Genomic DNA, 20,447 nt, shown 5'->3' on the forward strand with positions numbered 1-20,447 from the left:
TAGTGTGATTTTGAAGTTTCATATGAATTAGGCCTCGGCATCCGGATCTTCGGGTCGGATATTGTCGGGTCCGGGTTTTTCGGGTCCTACCAATTTAGATCCATATAGGTACTTATAACTTTTCGGGTCGGTTCCGGGTCGGTTCCGGGTCGGATCTTATCGGGTCCGGGTCGGTTCAGGTCTATAATTTAAATACCCGTAAAATACCCAAAATTTTCGGGTATATTTCGGATCCGGATCGGTTCGGGTATTTAGGACCCGAAATAGATCCGAATTACCCGAACTGGACCCGAAAACTCTAAAAATACCCAAAGAACCGCAAAAAACCCAAAATTTATCCAAAATCAGACCCGAAAACCCAAAACATACCCGAATTTTACCCGAATACCCAAATTATATTTTCTAAAAATCTAAGATTTCACCAAAAACCTATAATTATACCCGAAAATCCAAACCCGAAACTTAAAAAAAAAATCCGAAATACCAAAAATATATCCAATCACCCAAATATACCTAGTATATACAATTATTTGTGGATACTTCGGGTACCCGAACGGATCTCGGGTAGGACCCGGACCCGAACCTGTATTTTCGGATCGGTTCCGGTTCGGGTCTTCGGGTCCGGGTAAAATGCCCATGCCTAATATGAATAAGAAAATGTAATAATACTCATCTGTGATTTATTATTAATTGATTAATTATATCAAAATTCAGAGAAGACTTATATGTTTTTTTTTTTTTTTGTAAAAATGTAAAGATAATATTACTAGATTTTAACATTTTTGACAGAATACAGGAGATTACAAGAAGCAGATTAAACATAAACAAAAATTCTAAACAGAAACTCGATTCTAGACTTCACAGAGACTCGACACTACAGACTGAACCACTAACCGAAAGCTTGGCCAAGAAAAACACAAACCGCTTGCCGCAAAAGACGAAGCCACAGTTAATACGAGAGCTAGAACCCGATAATTTTGGTCTCCCCGATGATCTACTCTTGAAGATTGACTTCGCCAAGAACAACTCACGGCGGGTCTGCTAGGCACCCACACACACAACCAGACAGCAACAGCAGAGGCAAAGCACATCCACTTCGACTAGACCGAGCATTATTCGGAGAGAAAGACCTCAAAGGAACGCCACACACCAAGGACAAACACCAAGAAGTTAAGAGATAGCAAGCACCACCTGGAAAGAAGGACACGAGGCAGCCCTAGATCATGCCCCTGTAGCTAGCCGTCTCAGCACGCAACGCCACCAAAAAGGAAAGTCGTGGTTAACAAGACCAACAACTAACCTCCTTTCACGCGCCCACCACGGAGAACCCGCAGCAGACTTTCCTAGATCTTGACCTCAGCAACCGAAGAGGCCAAACGAGAGATAGACAGACAGATCTTAAGACACGCGCCGCCGAAGCCAAAGAACAAGCACATGAACACCGAACCTCCACCGTCTGATGAACCCCGACGACGATGCAGATCGAGAAAGCTATCTCACCCAAGCCGAGAAGGAGGAGCAGAGGAGACAGAGGAAGATAGAACCCTTCCAAAGGTCAGATCTGACACCAGATCGAAAGCCACAACCGCCATGTCCGACCAAAGAAACCCCTCAAGACGCCGATCTCCAAGCTTCTCTGAGATTCCGAGCTGAAACTCACCAGATCTGAACCGCGAAAGTGAGAGGCCTAGAGCTTCGAGAAAGGAAGCACAGAGAGAGGGACTGAAGAGAGGCAAGAGGAAGAAAGCAAAGCAAACAGGGGGGTGACCGGAGACGGAGAGGCGCACCGGCCACCCAAACGGCGGAACTAGGATTTTCTCTTTTTTTTTAGAGATGGAAGAGAGAGTTTAAGAGAGAGAGCCCGTTCTACAGCCTCTCTAGGCATATAGACTTTGCAAGACTTATATGTTTTCTAAAACTAGATGAACGTGATTTCATTAGTCTACTACTATGCACAAAACTAGAAAATCAATGTGACTAGGCCAAATCCATACGCGTGTGTGAACACATTCTCTTTTCAAATTTCACTCTTTTTTTTATTATTTTAAATTTAATCTCGCTTATTGTTCTCGGCTGGTAAAGATGGTGTCGACACCTGATGAATGACATGTTTTCTCTACACACATTGAAGAATTCAACCACAATAAGATTTTCTTCCATCACTTCTGGATCAGACATATTCTTAGAGCACAAAATATCTTGGCGGACAAGCTTGCACGCGGTGCGAGGAATTCTCCTTCTGCTTTGCTTTATGTCGATTCAATCCCACCGGTTTTGCTTGTTAGACCGGTTGGAGTTTCTAGTTAGTATTAGTTGATGTTGTAAAAAAAAAAGAAAAAAAATCTTGCTTATTGTTATGAAACTAAAAATGTAAAAATAATAAAATAAATTATTACACAGACATACATGCGTGAATACAACCATTTTGTCATGGAGTTGCCAGCAAAAAAAGAAAAACTATATTTTCTACACAAATAAGCAGTGTTTAATTAATTAAATAAATAAATGAGAGCACGAAGATGCCAGATAGGCAGTTTGGACTTTGGAGTAGTCCGCAGAACATTTGAAAAAAGAATCAGGAAAGGTAATTTTCGGACAAGGCGACGAATTTGAACCAATGAGCTGTCGTCGTGTCTATCTCGAGTAGAGAGGGAGGGGAGAAGAAAGGCCATTTACAAAAAGTGTTTGGTCTTTCTCTTTCTCTATCTCCCATTTTTGAATTTTAGGTTGTGATTCTCGTTCCTCGTCTTTTTTTTCTCTTCCCTGCATCCTTTCCCTTCCTCTTCAAAGCAAATTCTTTATGCTGAAAACAATCCGATAACAACCAACGGGGACGGGAGCTTGGATCCGATTTGACTTTGTTTCCGTAGAAATTAGAAAAAGAGAGAGAGTTAGATCGATTACAAAAAAAAAATGGTGTCGGACAATGAAAAGGGATTGGTATTAGCTGTGGCGTCGAGCGTATTCATAGGTTCGAGCTTCATTTTGAAGAAGAAAGGTCTCAAGCGTGCTGCTGCTAATGGCACCCGAGCTGGTTCGTCCCTGTCCTCCCTTTGTTATTATATTTTATATGCTGCTGAATTAGTAGATTTGATGTCCTAGGACTTTTGTCTAGGGTAAAAGCTTCTTTCTTTCTTTAAAAAACATAAAAAGCTTCTATTAAATTTTCGAACTACCCTTCTCCTCAATTTAAGGTTTTGCCGTCTTATCAAACCGATCTTGAAATCACCCCCTAATATACAGATCATATCGTCTACTTTTAGTACATCTGCCAACAGTTTGCGAATTGGTTCTACACCTTTCTACTATTATTTGATTGAGAATTGTATGCCTTTGCTTCTTGATGGTGATGCAGGGATTGGAGGTTATACCTATTTGTTAGAGCCACTTTGGTGGGTTGGCTTGGTCACAAGTGAGTCTTAACCCATTTGCTCTTCTTCGTTTTTCTCAATCATTCTTAGTTTTAACTAGATACACATTCTGAATGTTGGGGATTACAGTGACTTTTGGAGAAATTGCAAACTTTGTAGCTTACGTTTATGCTCCCGCTGTGCTAGTCACTCCTCTCGGTGCACTAAGTATAATCATCAGGTTTGTTATCCCTATGACTATTTCTTTCTGATGATCATAATCTGAAACGTATTTCACCTCTTGTCCTTACTAACCCCCTCTCATTTTCCCCTCGATTACTAGTGCTGTTTTGGCACACTTCCTGTTAAACGAGAAACTCAAGAAAATGGGAGTTTGGGGATGCGTTTGCTGCATCGTAGGCTCGGTTATGATCGTCATACACGCACCTCAGGAGCAGACTCCCAACTCTGTTCAAGCAATCTGGAAACTAGCTATGCAACCAGGTTGCGCGCGCTCTTTCTCTTACACACACATTGTGTGTTTACCTGGGGGAATATAACTTAGTTCCTTTTTTTTATGAAACAGCTTTTCTAATTTACGTAGCCGCGTCAATGTCCATTGTCCTGGCTTTGATTCTTTACTGCGAACCTCTCTGCGGCCAAACGAACGTTCTTGTTTATATCGGAATTTGTTCATTGATGGGCTCTCTCACAGTAAGTTTTGATGATGAATCAAAGCATATTTGAGCTCTATTTTCTAGTTTTATCTTCGTCTAAAGTTGTGTTTCTGTTTAAGTAGGTTATGAGCATAAAGGCTGTGGGGATCGCAGTAAAGTTGACACTGGAGGGAATAAACCAGGTTTGGTATCCGGAGACTTGGTTCTTTGTCATGGTTGCAGCGATATGTGTCGTGACACAAATGATATACCTGAACAAGGTTAGAATGGAACTTGTACTTGTTGTATCTGTTTGGTGTAGTGTTGTGCACTTTTGGTTAATACTAGTATCTTTGTTTTTGTTTTGGCCAGGCGCTGGATACATTCAACGCAGCAATAGTTTCTCCAATCTATTATGTGATGTTCACAACCCTCACAATTGTTGCTAGTGCTATTATGTTCAAGGTAGGTAGATTGATAACATAAGTAAATATTTTAAGAGCAAAGATATACTGTTCTTACAATATGTGTTTGGAAGAAAAAAAAAGAAGGGTTAATAAATATGAGTTTATGTACAGGACTGGTATGGGCAAGACACAGAGAGCATAGCATCTGAGATATGTGGATTCATCACGGTGCTAACCGGAACAGTTATACTGCATGCCACTAGAGAAGAGGAACAAGCTTCTTTAAGAACAATGAGATGGCAGGAATCAGGGAAGAGCTTTAACGAAGAGCATCTCCTAAGTTTGTACCGTCCTACTGAGTATCAGGAAAGTAAAACCCCTCTTTGTTGAATTGAACGAGGAGGTTGGTGTCCGAATCAGAAGATGATCATCAGTCAAATGGCATATCCTCATCTTATCTCTCTAGTGGAGGAAGAATGTAACTTTTGTGTATACTTTATAGTTATGTAATAGAATTTTGAGATTTCTCTATACAATACTTGGAATTTTCAGAGAAAATTTCTCCATCCATATTCTATTTTTATATATAATTTTGTGACAAATAATATAACAAAAAAAATTTCATGCTACACAAAATTTACACTAATACGGTGGAAAATATCCAATGCATGAGAATGTGTTAACTAAACAAAGTTTATGTTAATACATTCCACATGTACATGATAATTGAGTTTAACTGATTTTAAACTAAATTAATGGAATCAATCCGTAATATTTATATGAAATTAATTCCGATTTACTAAATCCGATCTGACCCAACTCATGTACCCAACCCAATTGTAGATTTATGTCTCTTGTTTGGATCTCCAATTTTCGAAATTAAAGTTCAAATCAATTTCAAACAAAAAGAGAGATGAAATTGGGTGGAGGATCTAACATTAAGTGAAGGCAATGTGCTTTGTCACCCTCTTTCTTCGATTCAACGATTCCGATTTCCGGTGATTCTCTTCTTCGTTTACATCACTATAGTCTGTCTACTCAAGAGTTCGAAGTCGATTTTCACTCTGTCTCTAGAGGCGCCTCTTTCCCTTTCTCTCAATCTCTCACATTTGTATCTCCCATATCGATTTATGTTATGAACCCTAAAGTTTTCAATTGGGACAAAATGAAGAACACAAGTTGGGTTAAGAAAAATAAGAAATCGATTTTTAATAACTTGGGCCGGATTTAGTTAAACTGGGGTTAAGTTTAATAAATTACGAATTGATTCTATTAACTTTGTTAAAATCATTTAAACCAAATTACTTCGTACATATGACATGTATTAACATAAACTTCGTCTCGTATAGTTTCCACCATATTAGAGTAAATTTAGTGTAATTAAGAAATTTTTTCTAATAATATATAAAATATATATAGATATACTGAATATTATTATTTTTACATATTTTGAATGAGATAAACATAATTATAGTGATGAAACTGGAAATTTCTATTTAAATTTAACAATATTAAAAAAAGAAGTAATTTCTTCACCTTGCAGGAAAAGGAAAACAATTGCAAATATCCTAAATTAAATATGTTTTATTTGCCTTGCTCCATATCTGATAAATTAACAACCGTCGGATCAAAAAAATAAAACTCCACATAAAAAGATCCGTGATTCTGAGGGTTTCTTACGAAAACAAAGACAACCTTTCATTCAACATTCACACAAAGCGAAAAAAAAAAGAAGAAGAGAAACATGGCGGCTGCTGTATCATCCGTTTGGGCAAAGCCCGGTGCTTGGGCTCTCGAAGCCGAAGAGCAAGACGCCGAGCTCCAGCAACAACAACAATCATCCCTCGCCTCTAATCAAACCGTCCCCTCCTCCGATTTCCCCTCCTTAGCCGCCGCCGCCACCACCAAAACTAAGAAGAAGAAGGGCCAAACCTTATCCCTCGCCGAATTCTCCACCTACAAGGCGGCGGCGGCGGCCCCTCAGACGGAGCGCCTCACTCAGGCCGAGCTCGTCTCCCTCCCCACCGGCCCCCGTGAGCGCTCCGCCGAGGAGCTCGACAGATCTAAGCTCGGAGGCGGTTTCCGAAGCTACGGACCTAGGGAAGACTCCTCCTCCAGGTGGGGCTCCTCTAGGGCTTCCGAGGACGGTGAGAGGAGAGGCGGCGGTGGATTCGGCAGAGACAGGGAGTCCAGCAGGGATATGGGCCCTTCGCGGGCGGATGAGACTGATGATTGGGCCGCCGGGAAGAAGGCCTTTGGTGGGCGAGGCCCAAGCGATGGGTTCGAGAGGAGAGAGCGAGGCCCAGGAGGGGGGTTCTTCGATTCTCAGTCCAAGGCTGATGAAGTCGATAGCTGGGTCTCCTCTAAGCCGAGATTCGTTGCTTCTAGCAGCAGCAACGTCACTGGTGGCGATAGATTCGAGAAGCGAGGGAGTTTCGAATCCTTGTCTAGAAACCGCGATTCTCAATTCGGCGGCGGATCTGATTCGGACACGTGGGGGAGGAGGAGAGAGGAGGGCGGAGCACCGCCGGCTCCGGGCGGTGGCGGTAGCTCGCGGCCGAGGTTGGTGTTACAGCCACGGACGCTTCCCGTGGCTGCTCCCGTTGTTGTGGATGTGAAGCCGGAGAGCCCTGTGGCTGTCGTTGTAGAGAGGCCTGTCATTGTGGAGAGACCTAAAGGTGCGAATCCTTTTGGGAACGCGAGGCCTAGGGAGGAGGTTTTGGCTGAGAAGGGACAAGACTGGAAAGAGATTGATGAGAAGCTCGAAGCTGTTAAGTTGAAGGAAGTTGCTGCTGCTGCTGTCGAGAAGAATGATGAGAGGTCTCCGGGGAAGATGGGGTTTGGTCTTGGTAATGGTAATGGTCGTAAGGACGATCGTACTGACGGAAGTTGGAGGAAAAGGTCTCTTCTTTGACTACATTATAACCTTTTGGTTTATTCATATTTTAGTTTGCTTTACTTGCTTGTTTGTGGTTATGGATTCGTATGTGTTATAATTGATAGTGGCACTTGATAATCTAGCGTTATGAATCACGGCATTGTTGTTGTACTAGGTGTGTCATTTATGCATTCATAGTGCAAAGCACATTGATTTTGATAACTCCAAATGATCCTCTTTTTTGGCTTAAAAATTGAATCCTTCTTTCTGCTTTTTTTTTTTTTTTTTAATATGGCATCCCTTCCTTGAGCTGTCTTTGGTTTTCTGCATGATGGGTACTCGGAAATTTATAACTTATCAGCGCATTCTTACACTGGATTGTTTTGTCTTTTTTGAACATTGAAGCTCTGAGCAATCTGAGGAAGCAGCTGTAGAAGAAGCTGCCAAGGAAGAACCTGCCGAGGAAGAGGCTGGCAAGAAAGAGGCGGAGGAAGAAAACTAAATGGTCATTTTGGGATGGATCTGAGGATGAAAGTTCGAGTCCATGAGAGTTTTTAGCTTCTGAGAATTTGTGTTGTTTTAAGTTGTTTGTTTAACTCTATAGAAAATTTTTGGTAGGGACTCCTTATAATTTATGTCTTTGTTTTGCATACAGTCTTTTTCTATGAATTTGCACAATTTGTTATTCGTATTATTGTTATTTTTTCAATTTGAGCGCCGCTTTTTGGACGAGGGGTAAGTTGTATTTCTTTGTTGTTGAACGTTGATCCACCGTTTTGGAGAGATGTGTTGAATCATATCGCCCACAGCAGTAGAGATGGTCTAGCAGGTACGAGCACAAAGCTGTAGGATCATATTTGAACTGAATTTGTTTGAATCCCAATCCAAAATGAAAACTCAATCTTTAAATTTGACAAGCAGATATCTCAAATGGGTTCATGTGTTTATTTGAAGTATTTAGTTAAACCAATCCACCTCAGAATGTTTGGTAAACTATGCTCTTAATCTTTATTTTCAATAATTCGATCCCCTCAAACTATATACAAGTGCTAATTTATTCCGAAGCTGTGCTTCTTTTGTTTTGTTTCCATAAACAGCCTGTATGCGTGGTGGTGGTGTTTGAGATATCATCAGAACACATGGTTGGCCATGTGTATGATTGTTTTCTCTACGGATCCTATCTGTTATTATATCCAATTGTTTAAATTCGTAAGGAAAACTCTCTCACAATGAATACAAGCTGAACATGTGTCTTGTATATGCATAATAACGAATAGACAAATAATAAAGAATCACGTTTTATTGGTGCCTTTCACGTCTAGGAGAGAGCCAGCTCATAGAAAGTGACCCCAAATAAAACTGAAATGAAAACAGCGAACACACACAAATGGACCTACCAAACATCAATTACAGCCCAACCACTCTTTGAATATAGAGATATTCATATCTCAACTAATCAATCGTTTCACATAAATTCACAGTACTTAATTATTCAAAAAAAAATATGTAGAAGAAAATTACATTATAGTAAGTAGTAACTGTAAGTTTTTGTTTTTGATAAAGAGTAACGGTAAGTTTACATAACGCAACTTTATATTTTTTGGAGATCTATAAACGGTGCTTTTGTGATAAAAGTACCGTCAGTCCGCCACTATATGAAAAGATAAAACGAATATTTAGCAACTTTTACGTACCAATAATAATCGAAAAACAGAACAAAAGCATAACAATAACACAAAAAAAAAAAAAATTATAACAACTTCTGTTTTGTTTACTTGAATAATTTATAAAGGCATCGTAACCACTACTCATCACAAGAGACAGAGAGAGAGAGCAAAGCCTCATCATTCCTCACCATCACCAATGGGGACTCACCTTTCGAAACAGCTCGAGCGTCGTAAAGCCATCTCCACCGAGAAAAAAGCCCTCGCCGATCTCCAGCAATCCTGCGGCTGCGAGTTTCCCGGCTGCGACTACACCCCCTCCGATCGCAAAGCCTGGATGGCCGGCGTGGGACCCGACAAGCTCCACATCAACAAGATCGTCTGGCCAGGGACTCACGACTCCGCCACCAACAAGATCGGGATCCGCTTCGTGTCCCGTCCCTTCGCGCAGTGCCAGTCTCTCTCCATCTACAACCAGCTAGTCGCCGGCACTCGAGTCCTCGACATCCGCGTCCAGGAAGACCGCCGTGTGTGCCACGGAATCCTCAAAACCTACAGCGTCGACGTCGTTTTAGCCGACCTCAAACGGTTTCTCTCGGAGACGGAGTCGGAGATCGTCATCCTCGAGATCAGAACGGAGTTCGGACACGAGGATCCCCCGGAGTTCGATAAGTACCTCGTGGAGCAGCTCGGCGACCACCTGATCCACCAGGACGATGGCGTGTTCGGCAAGACAGTCGCCGAGCTGCTTCCCAAGAGGGTGATATGCGTTTGGAAACCGAGGAAATCACCTCAACCAAAGCGCGGCGATCCGCTGTGGAGCGCGGGGTACTTGAAAGACAACTGGATCGATACCGATCTTCCTTCGACGAAATTCGAGAGCAATTTGAAGCATTTGAGCCAGCAGCAGCCGGCTGCTTCGAGGAAGTTTTTCTACAGGGTGGAGAACACTGTCACTCCGCAGCCTGATAACCCGATATTGTGTGTTAAACCGGTCACTAACCGGATTCATTGTTATGCCAAGGTGTTTATTATTGAGTGTGTGAAGAGAGGATGTGCTGACAAACTGCAGATCTTCTCCACGGATTTTATTGATAAGGATTTTGTTGATGCCTGTGTTGGCCTCACTTTTGCGAGGGCTGAGGGGAAGGCTTGAGGTTTATATGAGTGGAATTCGAGTAGAGACATTGTTTGTATATTTGTTTTATAGAAAAAGAATCAGAACACATGGCTGTGTTAGGGCCTAGTTCCTTGTGTATTAATCAAGTCGTTTATTTGTATGGAAACATGTCAGTGTGTGTGTGTGTATTTGAGGCTGTATATTCATCATATTCAATTATTCATTACTGAATACAGTTATGTACATTTTGGAGATTCTAGTAAAAAATTGTGTTTCTTTCTCTTTGTGTAAGTAGAGTAATAGAAACCTCTCAGTCTCAGAAGCTGGTGATTCACAAAATAGAAATGCAGCGAAACTGATCATTCTGACTGAAGTCAGAGAACCACCAAAATCAATATCAGAAACGAATGACCGGAGATCACTGAAGGCGACAATTTATGCAGCGAGCAAATGAGATTCAGCTGAAGACATGACAGAATGACACATGTCTTGAAGAAACAATGTGGGTTGGGAGAGAGAGGACTAACACGGTTACAGGGAGCATCACAGCGCTTGCAAAAATTACAAGTCTTGAAGAATCAATGTGAGGAGAAGGTGCATACTATTGAATCCGAGTTTGGTTAGATCGATTGAAAGGAAATTAAACTCGATTATAAGTTCTTCAAAGACTTGTATTGATCATTATATAAGATTAAGGAAAAAAAGAAGGTCGGAGCTTCATTGAAAGTATCTTTAAGTGGTCGGAAAACCCTAAATCTTGCCGTCAGTATTTTAGTATTTTAGTGTCGGTTTGCGCCCTTTCCTTGTCCATTTTCTCCTCCTTTATAGCTGCGACTCGTTCCCTAGAGTTCGTTTGCCCTGAAGGCCCATGCCCAAGAATACGTTTAATAGGCTTCTGAGTGGAACGAGAGTCCTGCGAGCCGAGGGCGAACGAACGAGCCGACAAGCGACCTTGCTAAGCCGTCTGAACGACGTCTCCAACCGAGCGCTTCGCTAGATTGACTGGTTTCACTATTAGATGGGCCTTCTGGAGAGATATGAAATTCCTCTCCAACTCATACTTAAGAATTGTAGTTGGGAGACTTCTCAATGATTGGAGACTGCTTGTCGAGGGTAACAGAAGATCCACCATGAGTGCTTGCGTCATTCGCCCTGAGAAAATTCATTAGTTTATTATTATCTGTTAAAACCAAGAGCCATGTCAGTGGCAAGCAATGCACATCTTGATCTTTACGATTCAACAAATATGCTCGAAAGTCAAAAAACCAATTAATCTCGTCTTATCTAGGGGACCATCTCATTTTTTTTTTGCCTTTAAACTGTTCGCTTAACCCTACGTCTGCAAAGACAAAATAAAGCATGGGACGCGGGGCCAACTTTCCACCTTATAATGGGCCGAATCTCAAGCACGATGGAGCTTATGGGCTATTTCACAAGAAAATGGAGGATTAGGGGTGGAACCCTACACTCCTGAAAAGGCAAAAGCAAACCCACTTGCCGCCAAATAGCTCTTCTGCTTCTAGCTAATCAAATGAATTACACAAGAGCATTATTAATAGACAGAAAACATGACAGAATAGTGATATCCGATACCATTTGGCCCACTCTAAAACGTTTTTTAGTTTGTTTAATCCTACTGGATTTTTAAAAATAATTGCAGAAGATATAATTTGTCAGGTTTCAGGCATAGAGCCCAGTAAACACACACCACAACAAATCTAGGGAAAAATAAATAAAATATAAGAACAACAAAACCCATACCAAGGGACTTCCCAGTCTTTCTCAGCTCTCTCTCTCTCTCTCTTCCACAACAACAAAGATCTTCACTTTTTCACTAGATCCTACCAAGAGTAGTGAGACTAGAAAGACTAATGGATCTTACTTCTCTTCGCGGCTCTTCTTCTCTGACACTGAGCTTCATAGTTCTGCTCTTGGCTTCCACAGGTAAAACCAGTTCTTCATTCTCTCACTCACACACTGTGTCAACTCAGTTTAAAGTTTCTTCTTTTCTTTCTCTCTGTCTCATTTGTTTTTCTTTATCATTTACTCTTTAGGTTCTTATAGTTCAACCTTCACATTTGCTAACCGGTGCGGCTTCACCGTCTGGCCCGGAATCCTAGCCAATGCGGGCTCTCCTACTCTCTCCACCACCGGTTTTGAGCTCCCTAAGGGCACCTCTCGCTCTCTCCAAGCCCCAACCGGTTGGTCCGGTCGTTTCTGGGCTCGAACCGGTTGCAGCTTCGACGGTTCCGGCTCCGGTACCTGCAAAACCGGTGACTGCGGCTCAAACCAAGTCGAATGCGTCGGACTCGGCGCCGCGCCGCCTGTAACTCTCGCCGAGTTCACTCTAGGCACCGGCGGCGACGACTTTTACGACGTCAGCCTCGTCGACGGTTACAACCTTCCGATGATCGTTGAAGTCGCCGGCGGATCTGGGCAGTGTGCTTCCACGGGCTGCACTTCCGACCTTAACCTTCAGTGCCCCGCTGAGCTCCGCTCCGGCGACGGTGACGCGTGCAAAAGCGCGTGCGAAGCATTCCGGAGTCCTGAGTACTGTTGCAGCGGCGCGTACGCTACGCCTTCCACTTGTAGGCCTTCAGTTTACTCGGAGATGTTCAAAGCGGCGTGTCCCCGTTCCTACAGCTACGCTTACGACGACGCTACGAGCACTTTCACTTGCGCCGGTGGTGATTATACGGTGACGTTTTGCCCCTCTTCCCCTAGGTATGTGCCCTCGATTTTCTCACATTTATAATTATTATTCTCTGTTTTCCACAATTTGTGGGTTTTGTTTTTTGAAAAAATTGAAACTTTTGTCTGTTTAACGAGGTTTCGTAATAATTAAACTTAGGATATACTTTAATGAATGATTTTGGGTGCATGTTTTTCCTTTTATTAATGCAAAAGCTGAAGTTTGTTTCTCTTCTTTTCATAAACCACCGTTTGTAAAGGCAGAAAGATTCTCTCTGTTTGTTAATAACGATGAATTTTCGCGAGAAAGTTTATAGCAAATGTTGCAGAAAATTCCAAAACCTGTCTGAAAATGCAAGTTGCAATATCTGAAAATTACAGTTGTATTGATTAGTGTTGGTTTTTTTCGTTTCATTGTAAGCAGTCAGAAATCAACAAGCTACCCCACACCGGTACAAGACTCGTCGGCGACCTCACAAGGTTCGGACCCCGTGCCCGGTTCAGATACAGGTTTCTCGGGCCAGGGTCAACAACAGTCTCAAGGTCAGGGTCAACAACAGGCTCAGGGTACTGGGTCGCAGGTTGGTACAGGAGAGACGATGTTACAAGACGGATCATGGATGGCTGGTTTGGCTATGGGAGACTCGAGCAGATTAACCGGTGCTTCACTAGCAATGCTACTCGCCGGATTTACCTTTGTGTTCCCTTTTATTTTCTCGTAGCATCATCGTCTCTGACTTTCCCTTGCATTTGCCTTTGTTTAATGTTAGACTGTGTTGTTGATAATCAGTTTTTTTTTCTCAAGTAGGACTGCAACAATTTGGGGTTTAGGTTGTTCTTGTACTGGAGCTTTGTGTGTGCGTGTTCTTGCTTCATCTGTCTTCGAAGACTGTTTGTTTCATGTTCGACATTGTGAGATATGTTTTTGCAACTTAATCATCTCAACTGGGTTAGTTTCAGATCTAAAGCACCATAAATTAAGTAACTAACCGTTAATTGAAATTGACATTTATTGTGTTGGTCTACTTAAATCTTAGAGAATTAATAGGTCTATGATAATGTTGCCAGAGCCAAGCTGGACCTCACAGTTCATTGCAGCGTGATTTGAATAATGCCATTTATCTTTTTTATTTACTTTTTGACGATGCTACTGATTTGATGTCTCCTTATGTCAGAAATTTATATAATACTTATTAAAGTTTTCCCACGCCACAAAGCCACAGTAGCGTCTCATTTCATGTCCTTTATTGACCCGTTTTCACTTATTGTCTCCACCACCAACAGTACATTTAGTTGTATTAATTTATAATGTTGAATTGTTGATTGAAAGTTTGCAAAAAAAAACCTATTCTATCTCTTATTGATGACGCTAGACTTGAAGTATATCTATCGACCATTTAAGATTCGCAGTGCATCTTAACGCATAAACACACGTTAGATTCGGAGCCTGACATGTTTGGTCTGAGGGTCTCGAGACAGTGAGAAAGATGAATTCACCGTTTTACCCTCGTACATGATGCTGACTCGATACTCTCCTAAAAATCCCAAGAAGCTGAAGGTTCCATGGTCGTCCGTCTTTGCCTTAACTTCACCGGTAGTCCATTCTAGAAGCTTCTGATCCACCACGTCTCCGGCAGGAAGGTTATGGAACTTATCGTCAGTAAGGCACATTTGGTAACAGCCGTTTGGATGAAGTGCGGTCCATAGAATTATACCGTTCACTGATGGGTGCGAAAATCCTTCACGTAACACTTGCTCCAAATAAATCGCCTGCAAACAATTTTAGTTTATTTGTTGTGTTATTATGAAAAAAAAATCTTGTAATTTATCACCAAAAATGCTGATGAGTTGTTCATTCCACTACTATAACCATGGTTCATATGATATGAAAAGTATATAATTTGTTGACAAAAAAAAAAGTATACAATTTATTACCAAAATGCAAATGACTCGTTCAATCAACTATATTAAGTTATTAAATTTTTGTTAGCTAGATAACCACTTTGCATCCAAAATCGCGTTAAATAAACACGATAACAATTAACAAGACTCAATATTTCAAAATGATACTTAATTATGCACTAAACCGAGTTAAACCGGAAGGCCGAGTCGGAGAATGTTTTACCTGCGTGCGGTGGTCGAGAGTGGAGCTGATATCAATCTCGGTGAGCCATACCGGAAGCTCAAGCGTAGCGAGTTTGTCAAGGTTAGCTCTCATCAGCGCAACGTTAGGCCTCGTGAAGTGACCCTCTAGCCCAACACCGTCCATCCTCATACCGCCTCCGTCGTACCTTTCTAGCTCCCTGACCCTCGTGATATACTCGTCGACCGTTGACCTCTCATCGCTGCAAGTCTCCACCACGTTGAAATCATTCAGGAACAGAGTCGCAAGCGAGTCAAGCTCACGCGCCGCCGCGAATAACTCGTACGAAGCGTTCTTCCCCAACCGGCTTTCGTAGAAGTCGAAGTGAAGCATCTCGTTGCTCACGTCCCAGTGCACGAACTCTCCTCTGTAACGAGTCATAAGGCTCCTTATACGCTGGTTAACCGCTGACCGGAGATCTTCCCCGGTTAGATTGCGGACCCAGTCGGGAGTGTACTTGGGGTCTTCCCAGAAGATGTTGTGGCCACGAGCGATGATTTTATTAGCCCTGACGAAACTTATCATCTGATCAGCGAATGTGTAGTTGAGTTTGCCTTGATGGGGCTCCGTCGCGTACCATTTAAGCTCGTTCTCAAATACAGTCGCGTCGAATCTCTTCACGAACCATTCCTACGAGATAAACCAATTAATAATGTAACGTTGAATGAATTGTTATGGAAGTAGCTGATGCAATAATGTAACGTCGCATTTGCATGAATTGTTATGGAAGTGGCTTACTTGGTAAGGGATGTTTCCAAGGATTGTTTTGGAGATAGCTGAACCAATGGGGAAGTCTTTAGCGATCTGCTCTACGTTCACCACTGCTCCTTCAACGCTCTCTCCGCTTTCTCCGGCCACGTGAATTGTCACTGCTCGTTTTCTCGCCTGAAAATAAGTTTTCACATAAAGAATGTCTAAATATTTTCAGTTATTTTATATTGTAGAAAGTCTTGTTTTGTACTTTACAGTGTTCATGAAGTAATCTTGGTTGTTCTTCCATTGCTCCTGCGTGAAGGGCTGAAGCGATGCACTCGCCACTTCTAATTGGGTTTTACCATCGTCGTTTGATGTCTACATTATTAGGAATCTTTTTAACATTTAAGTTGGATCATATAACAAAATCTTTTTCTCATTAATATATATGGAATATACCTCAAAGAAGAGGATGGATAGTTGGGAAGGAGAGTCAAGAAGGAAGCCGCCTTTGAGGAAAGACCAGCAACCTTGTTTTGCAGATACAGAACCTACGCAGTTTAATGTGGCGTTTTCTGATCTCAACTTTGCTCTTACACGAGCTGTTGATGCAGAACCAGCCTCAATCTTCACCCAAACTGTATTTTTTTTTCAGTAGTCTCAAACCAATCAGATGATGGTTACATTGAGTTATTTTTTATGTCAGAAGGGAAATGATACTTAACTGGAGAAGCAATAGATGGTGTTTTGCGTGAGATTGTGCAATATGTAAGCTGGTGTGTAGCTAGCACCGACGCCTCTGAGAGTGTCTCCGCCTGACACAGAAGCTTCTTTCTCATTCAGCATCCCTCCATTGTAAAGTGGTTTCTCTGGCTCCGCTCTACACTGCTCAATTCGGTTGTGTTTTTTTTCTTTCAGAAATCAGTATTTACATAATTCTACATATGAACGATTAATTTACAATATTAAATAAATGTAACAATCCAAAGCTTAAAACCTCTGTATAGGCAGTCGAATCGTAGAAAGGTCCAGCTGCACATGAAGATCAATTAAACATCGATCAAGCTAAAAAGTCTTGTATATAATATGGTGTAGGATCATATGTACCATTTGACGAAGAAGCAAGTACGAAGGCGGTGAGGAGCGAATAAATGGCGGAGAAAATGAAAGCAATGATGGAAGAATGTTTCATGATTCAGAGCAAGAACACACAAAAAATCCTGAGATTTGAAAGGGAAAAGGAGAGAGAGAGATGAGGGGGATCGATGAAACCAAGTGCGTGTCCTGATATGAGTGGATGAAGGTGGTTACACCATTCCCTAATTGGGAAGAGTTTGATTCAGAGAGGGAACACAATATGACAGAGCACACAGTTACCTATTTATTGAGTTCACGTGACGATGTTGTTATACGCGAAGTGGGTGGGTTCTGTGTCAAAGTGCTTCATGTGAACTCGTGCTTTTATACATTTGATTGTTCAGCTACTTTAGTACTTTCTTTCCCCCACGGGAGTATGCTTTCACTACAAGTTATTAACCCATTTCGTACCTTTTGTTTTGTGTGTGTGTATATAAAAAACTTACGCCTGCAAAATTGAAGTGCACGCTCTTGTAGTCCAGTCCCCGGGGACCGACCATTTTGCTCTCGCATGCGACGCTTTGGGCTCTAATGGGCTCAGTTTCATTAAGCCCAATGGTCTCAAATACGTCTTTTAATTATTTTTCTTTTAAGCCCGTTTCGAACACTCAGTTGGGGTCTGAAATTATTTACTTTTGGTCAAAGGATCTATACATTATTATTATTTTTTTAATTTTTTTGGTCGAGGATCTATATATTATTTAATGTTTTCTTCCTGTATTTTCCTTTAGCAATAATGTTGTAAAGACTAAAGAGACACTAAAAATATTTAAATGCGACTAGAGATAACACTTATGTAATAAAAAGTCATTTTCATTACATTACTTTTTGGACGGTCTAAAACGTAATTATCTTTAAAAAAATTTTAAAAGAATTTCTGGTGGCGATCATCTTCGCTTCGCCGCTTGGGCGGTGGCCGTAGTTACTAATTAACTGCGATTAACCGCACATGATAATTGGACTCTCGTCGTCTTCTGCTACTACTGTCACCTTCTCCACTTTTTATCTCATCCTCGCCAGCCAGAGAGGCTGAGCTTTTTCTTCTCTCTCTCTCTATCTCCGACACCATGGCTGCTGACGACGGCGACCCCACCAAATTCCCCGCGATCTCCTCCTCCTCCCCTCTTCTCTCTAAACCCTCCACGTCAGCTCTCGATTCCCCGCGTCGAAGTAGCGATCCCGAATCCGACCCGACACAGTTCCTCCAGATCTCTTACAACTTCGGTCCTAGACCTTTCAAAGACGTCGCTTTCCTCCTCCTCTTCGACCTCTTCGTCTTCTCCACCTTCGGCTTCGGCGTCTTCTCGGTCTTCCATAGGAATACTGATTACGGCGACTCCTCTTCCTTCTCCTACGATCTCGCCTCCAGCTCCTGCGTCAAAGCTTCCACCTTTACGAGTTTTTCGAATAGTTATTGGTCTTCTGATCCGGTCTTTGAGAAGGATTTGATCTGGACCCTTGTTGTAACGCTAATCTTAAGCGCGCCGTTTTGTTTCCTTGTTCTCCTTTTGCTCAAACACTACACTAAGCAGATAGTTTACGCTTGTTTGCCTCTCTTCGTCCTGTTCCCGATCTTCTTCAACGTCTATTGGTTCGTCGCTTGTACTCTTAGCTCCTCTTGTAGCGACGCACTCCCTCTAGCTTACAGAGTCCTCGTCCTAGTATTCGTTTTCTTGGTCATCGGGGTCATCGTCTGGATCATTATAGCTAACTGGCATAGAATCGAGCTGACGATTCAAATCATCGGTGTTGCGTCGGATGCACTGTCCAAAAACTTGAAGCTTTTCGTTGTGTTGCCGTTGTTGATCCTCGGGTTGGTTGTGTACTACGCGCCGATTGTGGTGTTCTTGGTGTTTGCTAGGTTTAACGGCGAGTTTGTGCCGAGGGAGGTGGATGGTGAGTATGTTTGTGAGTGGAAGGAAGATTCTTGGGTTCCTGCTTATTACGCGCTTGCTATTATAACTATGATTTGGTCTCTTGCTGTTACGGTGGAGATGCAAGTGTATGTTATAAGCGGAGCTATTGCTCAGTGGTATTTCTCCAAGGAAGACTCTATGCCTAAGAAATGCATACGTAGCTCTTTGAGGTGATTGTGATTGTGATTGTGATTCCCCCCTACAATGTCTTTGATTCCTTTAGTTTCTCTGCAAGTGTTTGACATCTCTGTTTCTCTTTCAGGAACGCGTTTGGTCAGTCCTTTGGTACGATATGTCTCTCGGGGATCCTCGTAGGGGTTGTTCGTGTTGTCCGAGCCATTGTGGACAACGCGAGAGAAGAGAACCCACAAGGGATAGTGAACTTTGTTCTTCGTTGCTGTGCAAACGCCTTGCTTGGAGCTTTTGACTATCTCAACAAGTTCACAATCAACTTTGCTGCGATAACAGGCGAGTCTTATTGCACCTCTGCCAAAATGACTTACGAGCTGTTAAGACGGAACCTGCTCTCAGCTGTTTTTGTGGAAACAGTTTCCACTCGGATCCTAACCGGAATTGTCTTTGTCCTCTCAGCTGCTTATGCGGTCGCGGTGAGTATAAGACAACTTGTGCATCTTCTCACTAACCAAACCTTTTGAGTTACTAATTTTTGTGTGTTATGTTGTGAAAAAAACAGACATGGGCTGTTCTGAGAGGAGTGAGCAGCTTGGGTGTGGATTCGTACTTGGTGGCTTTTCTGGCGTGGCTCTTGCTGACTGTGGTCTTGGCTTTCTTTGTACATGTTCTTGATAATGTGATAGACACGATCTATGTATGCTACGCGATTGATCGAGACAAGGGAGATGTGTGTAAGCAGGAAGTTCACGAGGTGTATGTTCACTTGCCTATCAGCAGAAGCACAAGATCTGCGCTCATCCCAAATGCTCTTAATGCATAGGAGAAGATGATCCCAATGTCTCTGCTTGTTTTTGTTTTGTTTTTTACATTTGTTTTTCACCATTGTAAATTCCTGAGTAGAGTGGATCTGGTGAATTATCGTTTGTATTCCTGGGGATTATATTGACGTTATGGGGTAATTTTGAATAAAAGATGAGTTGTAGGAATAAACTGTAAGATGGTCTCTGTTTTTTCTATGTTTTTCTATCTATTTCGAAGAAAAGACTGACAAAACTTTAAATTTAAGCTTTAACTGGATACTGCTATGCGCGGATATTATTTTGACAAAACTTCCTAATAATTATTCAGTTTATATTATTTGATTTTTAAGTTTATGGTTTATATTTTGTGTTATATATATATATATATGTATGTGTGTGGATATAATATATTTTTTTTGTTTTTTTTTGTCATCTATATAATATATTCTCTTTACATTCATGTACATGTTCTGATACATTAGTTTCTTCGAATATCGGTTTTTTGAATTTTGATATAAAATTCGTTCGAATATTATAGATTTCTAGACAGGGATCAAGTCTGATTCTTCCGAGTACAGTACAGATAGGTTCTTAAAAACCTAGAATCTATAAATAACCTATATGTTTATGTTTAAAAATGTCAACAAACAACTTATAAAAAGCAAAAACTGATAAAAGACAAACCATCTTCCTAACTTCTTCCCTAATTGTATTTACTATAACTAGATTTTTTAACCGCGCTACGCGCGGATAAGATATTATATGTATTTCTCAATTCTAAAAAATAATGTATAATATTGTATTATATTATTTAAAAATATAAAATATGACTACATAACATAAATATATTTTTTAAA

The 20,447-nt window shown here is 41.5% G+C and overlaps 6 protein-coding genes across 7 annotated transcripts; 5 read left to right on the forward strand and 1 right to left on the reverse strand.

Moving 5' to 3' along the window:
* Positions 1–2,520: 2,520 nt before the first annotated feature.
* On the forward strand, positions 2,521–5,015 carry LOC125604013 (probable magnesium transporter NIPA7). The gene is made up of 8 exons (XM_048774667.1): positions 2,521–3,034; positions 3,356–3,412; positions 3,501–3,591; positions 3,694–3,854; positions 3,937–4,064; positions 4,150–4,287; positions 4,379–4,471; positions 4,585–5,015. The coding sequence occupies exons 1-8, from the start codon at positions 2,914–2,916 to the stop codon at positions 4,801–4,803; spliced, it is 1,008 nt and encodes a 335-aa protein (XP_048630624.1). The 5' UTR covers positions 2,521–2,913; the 3' UTR covers positions 4,804–5,015.
* Positions 5,016–6,072: 1,057 nt separating this feature from the next.
* Positions 6,073–8,023, forward strand: LOC125604011 (eukaryotic translation initiation factor 4B3-like). Its single transcript, XM_048774665.1, has 2 exons — positions 6,073–7,314; positions 7,697–8,023. The coding sequence occupies exons 1-2, from the start codon at positions 6,158–6,160 to the stop codon at positions 7,791–7,793; spliced, it is 1,254 nt and encodes a 417-aa protein (XP_048630622.1). The 5' UTR covers positions 6,073–6,157; the 3' UTR covers positions 7,794–8,023.
* A 1,057-nt stretch (positions 8,024–9,080) lies between these two features.
* LOC106357689 (PI-PLC X-box domain-containing protein DDB_G0293730-like) lies at positions 9,081–10,355 on the forward strand. The gene is made up of 2 exons (XM_013797373.3): positions 9,081–10,154; positions 10,231–10,355. Exon 1 carries the CDS (start codon positions 9,155–9,157, stop codon positions 10,109–10,111), a length of 957 nt encoding a protein of 318 aa, XP_013652827.2. The 5' UTR covers positions 9,081–9,154; the 3' UTR covers positions 10,112–10,154; positions 10,231–10,355.
* A 1,434-nt stretch (positions 10,356–11,789) lies between these two features.
* Positions 11,790–13,705, forward strand: LOC125604012 (thaumatin-like protein 1). The gene is made up of 3 exons (XM_048774666.1): positions 11,790–12,019; positions 12,130–12,799; positions 13,191–13,705. Exons 1-3 carry the CDS (start codon positions 11,947–11,949, stop codon positions 13,486–13,488), a joined length of 1,041 nt encoding a protein of 346 aa, XP_048630623.1. The 5' UTR covers positions 11,790–11,946; the 3' UTR covers positions 13,489–13,705.
* Positions 13,706–13,989: 284 nt separating this feature from the next.
* On the reverse strand, positions 13,990–17,152 carry LOC106357687 (endo-1,4-beta-xylanase 4). Of its 2 annotated transcripts, XM_013797370.3 has the most exons (8): positions 16,710–17,152; positions 16,600–16,634; positions 16,328–16,487; positions 16,062–16,240; positions 15,876–15,980; positions 15,648–15,794; positions 14,892–15,539; positions 13,990–14,536 (listed from the first exon to the last, which is right to left on the reverse strand). In XM_013797370.3, the coding sequence occupies exons 1-8, from the start codon at positions 16,792–16,794 to the stop codon at positions 14,201–14,203; spliced, it is 1,695 nt and encodes a 564-aa protein (XP_013652824.1). In that variant the 5' UTR covers positions 16,795–17,152; the 3' UTR covers positions 13,990–14,200. The 2 variants fall into 2 exon arrangements, with proteins under 2 accessions (XP_013652824.1, XP_048630621.1); XM_048774664.1 differs by lacking the exons at positions 16,328–16,487; positions 16,600–16,634; positions 16,710–17,152 and having other exon boundaries at positions 15,871–15,980.
* Positions 17,153–17,565: 413 nt separating this feature from the next.
* LOC106357686 (CTL-like protein DDB_G0288717) lies at positions 17,566–19,780 on the forward strand. Its single transcript, XM_013797369.3, has 3 exons — positions 17,566–18,825; positions 18,918–19,263; positions 19,350–19,780. The coding sequence occupies exons 1-3, from the start codon at positions 17,807–17,809 to the stop codon at positions 19,608–19,610; spliced, it is 1,626 nt and encodes a 541-aa protein (XP_013652823.1). The 5' UTR covers positions 17,566–17,806; the 3' UTR covers positions 19,611–19,780.
* Positions 19,781–20,447: the final 667 nt, after the last annotated feature.

This window comes from Brassica napus, unplaced genomic scaffold (genome assembly GCF_020379485.1).
Source record: "Brassica napus cultivar Da-Ae unplaced genomic scaffold, Da-Ae ScsIHWf_44;HRSCAF=83, whole genome shotgun sequence".
Classification (NCBI taxonomy): domain Eukaryota; kingdom Viridiplantae; phylum Streptophyta; class Magnoliopsida; order Brassicales; family Brassicaceae; genus Brassica; species Brassica napus.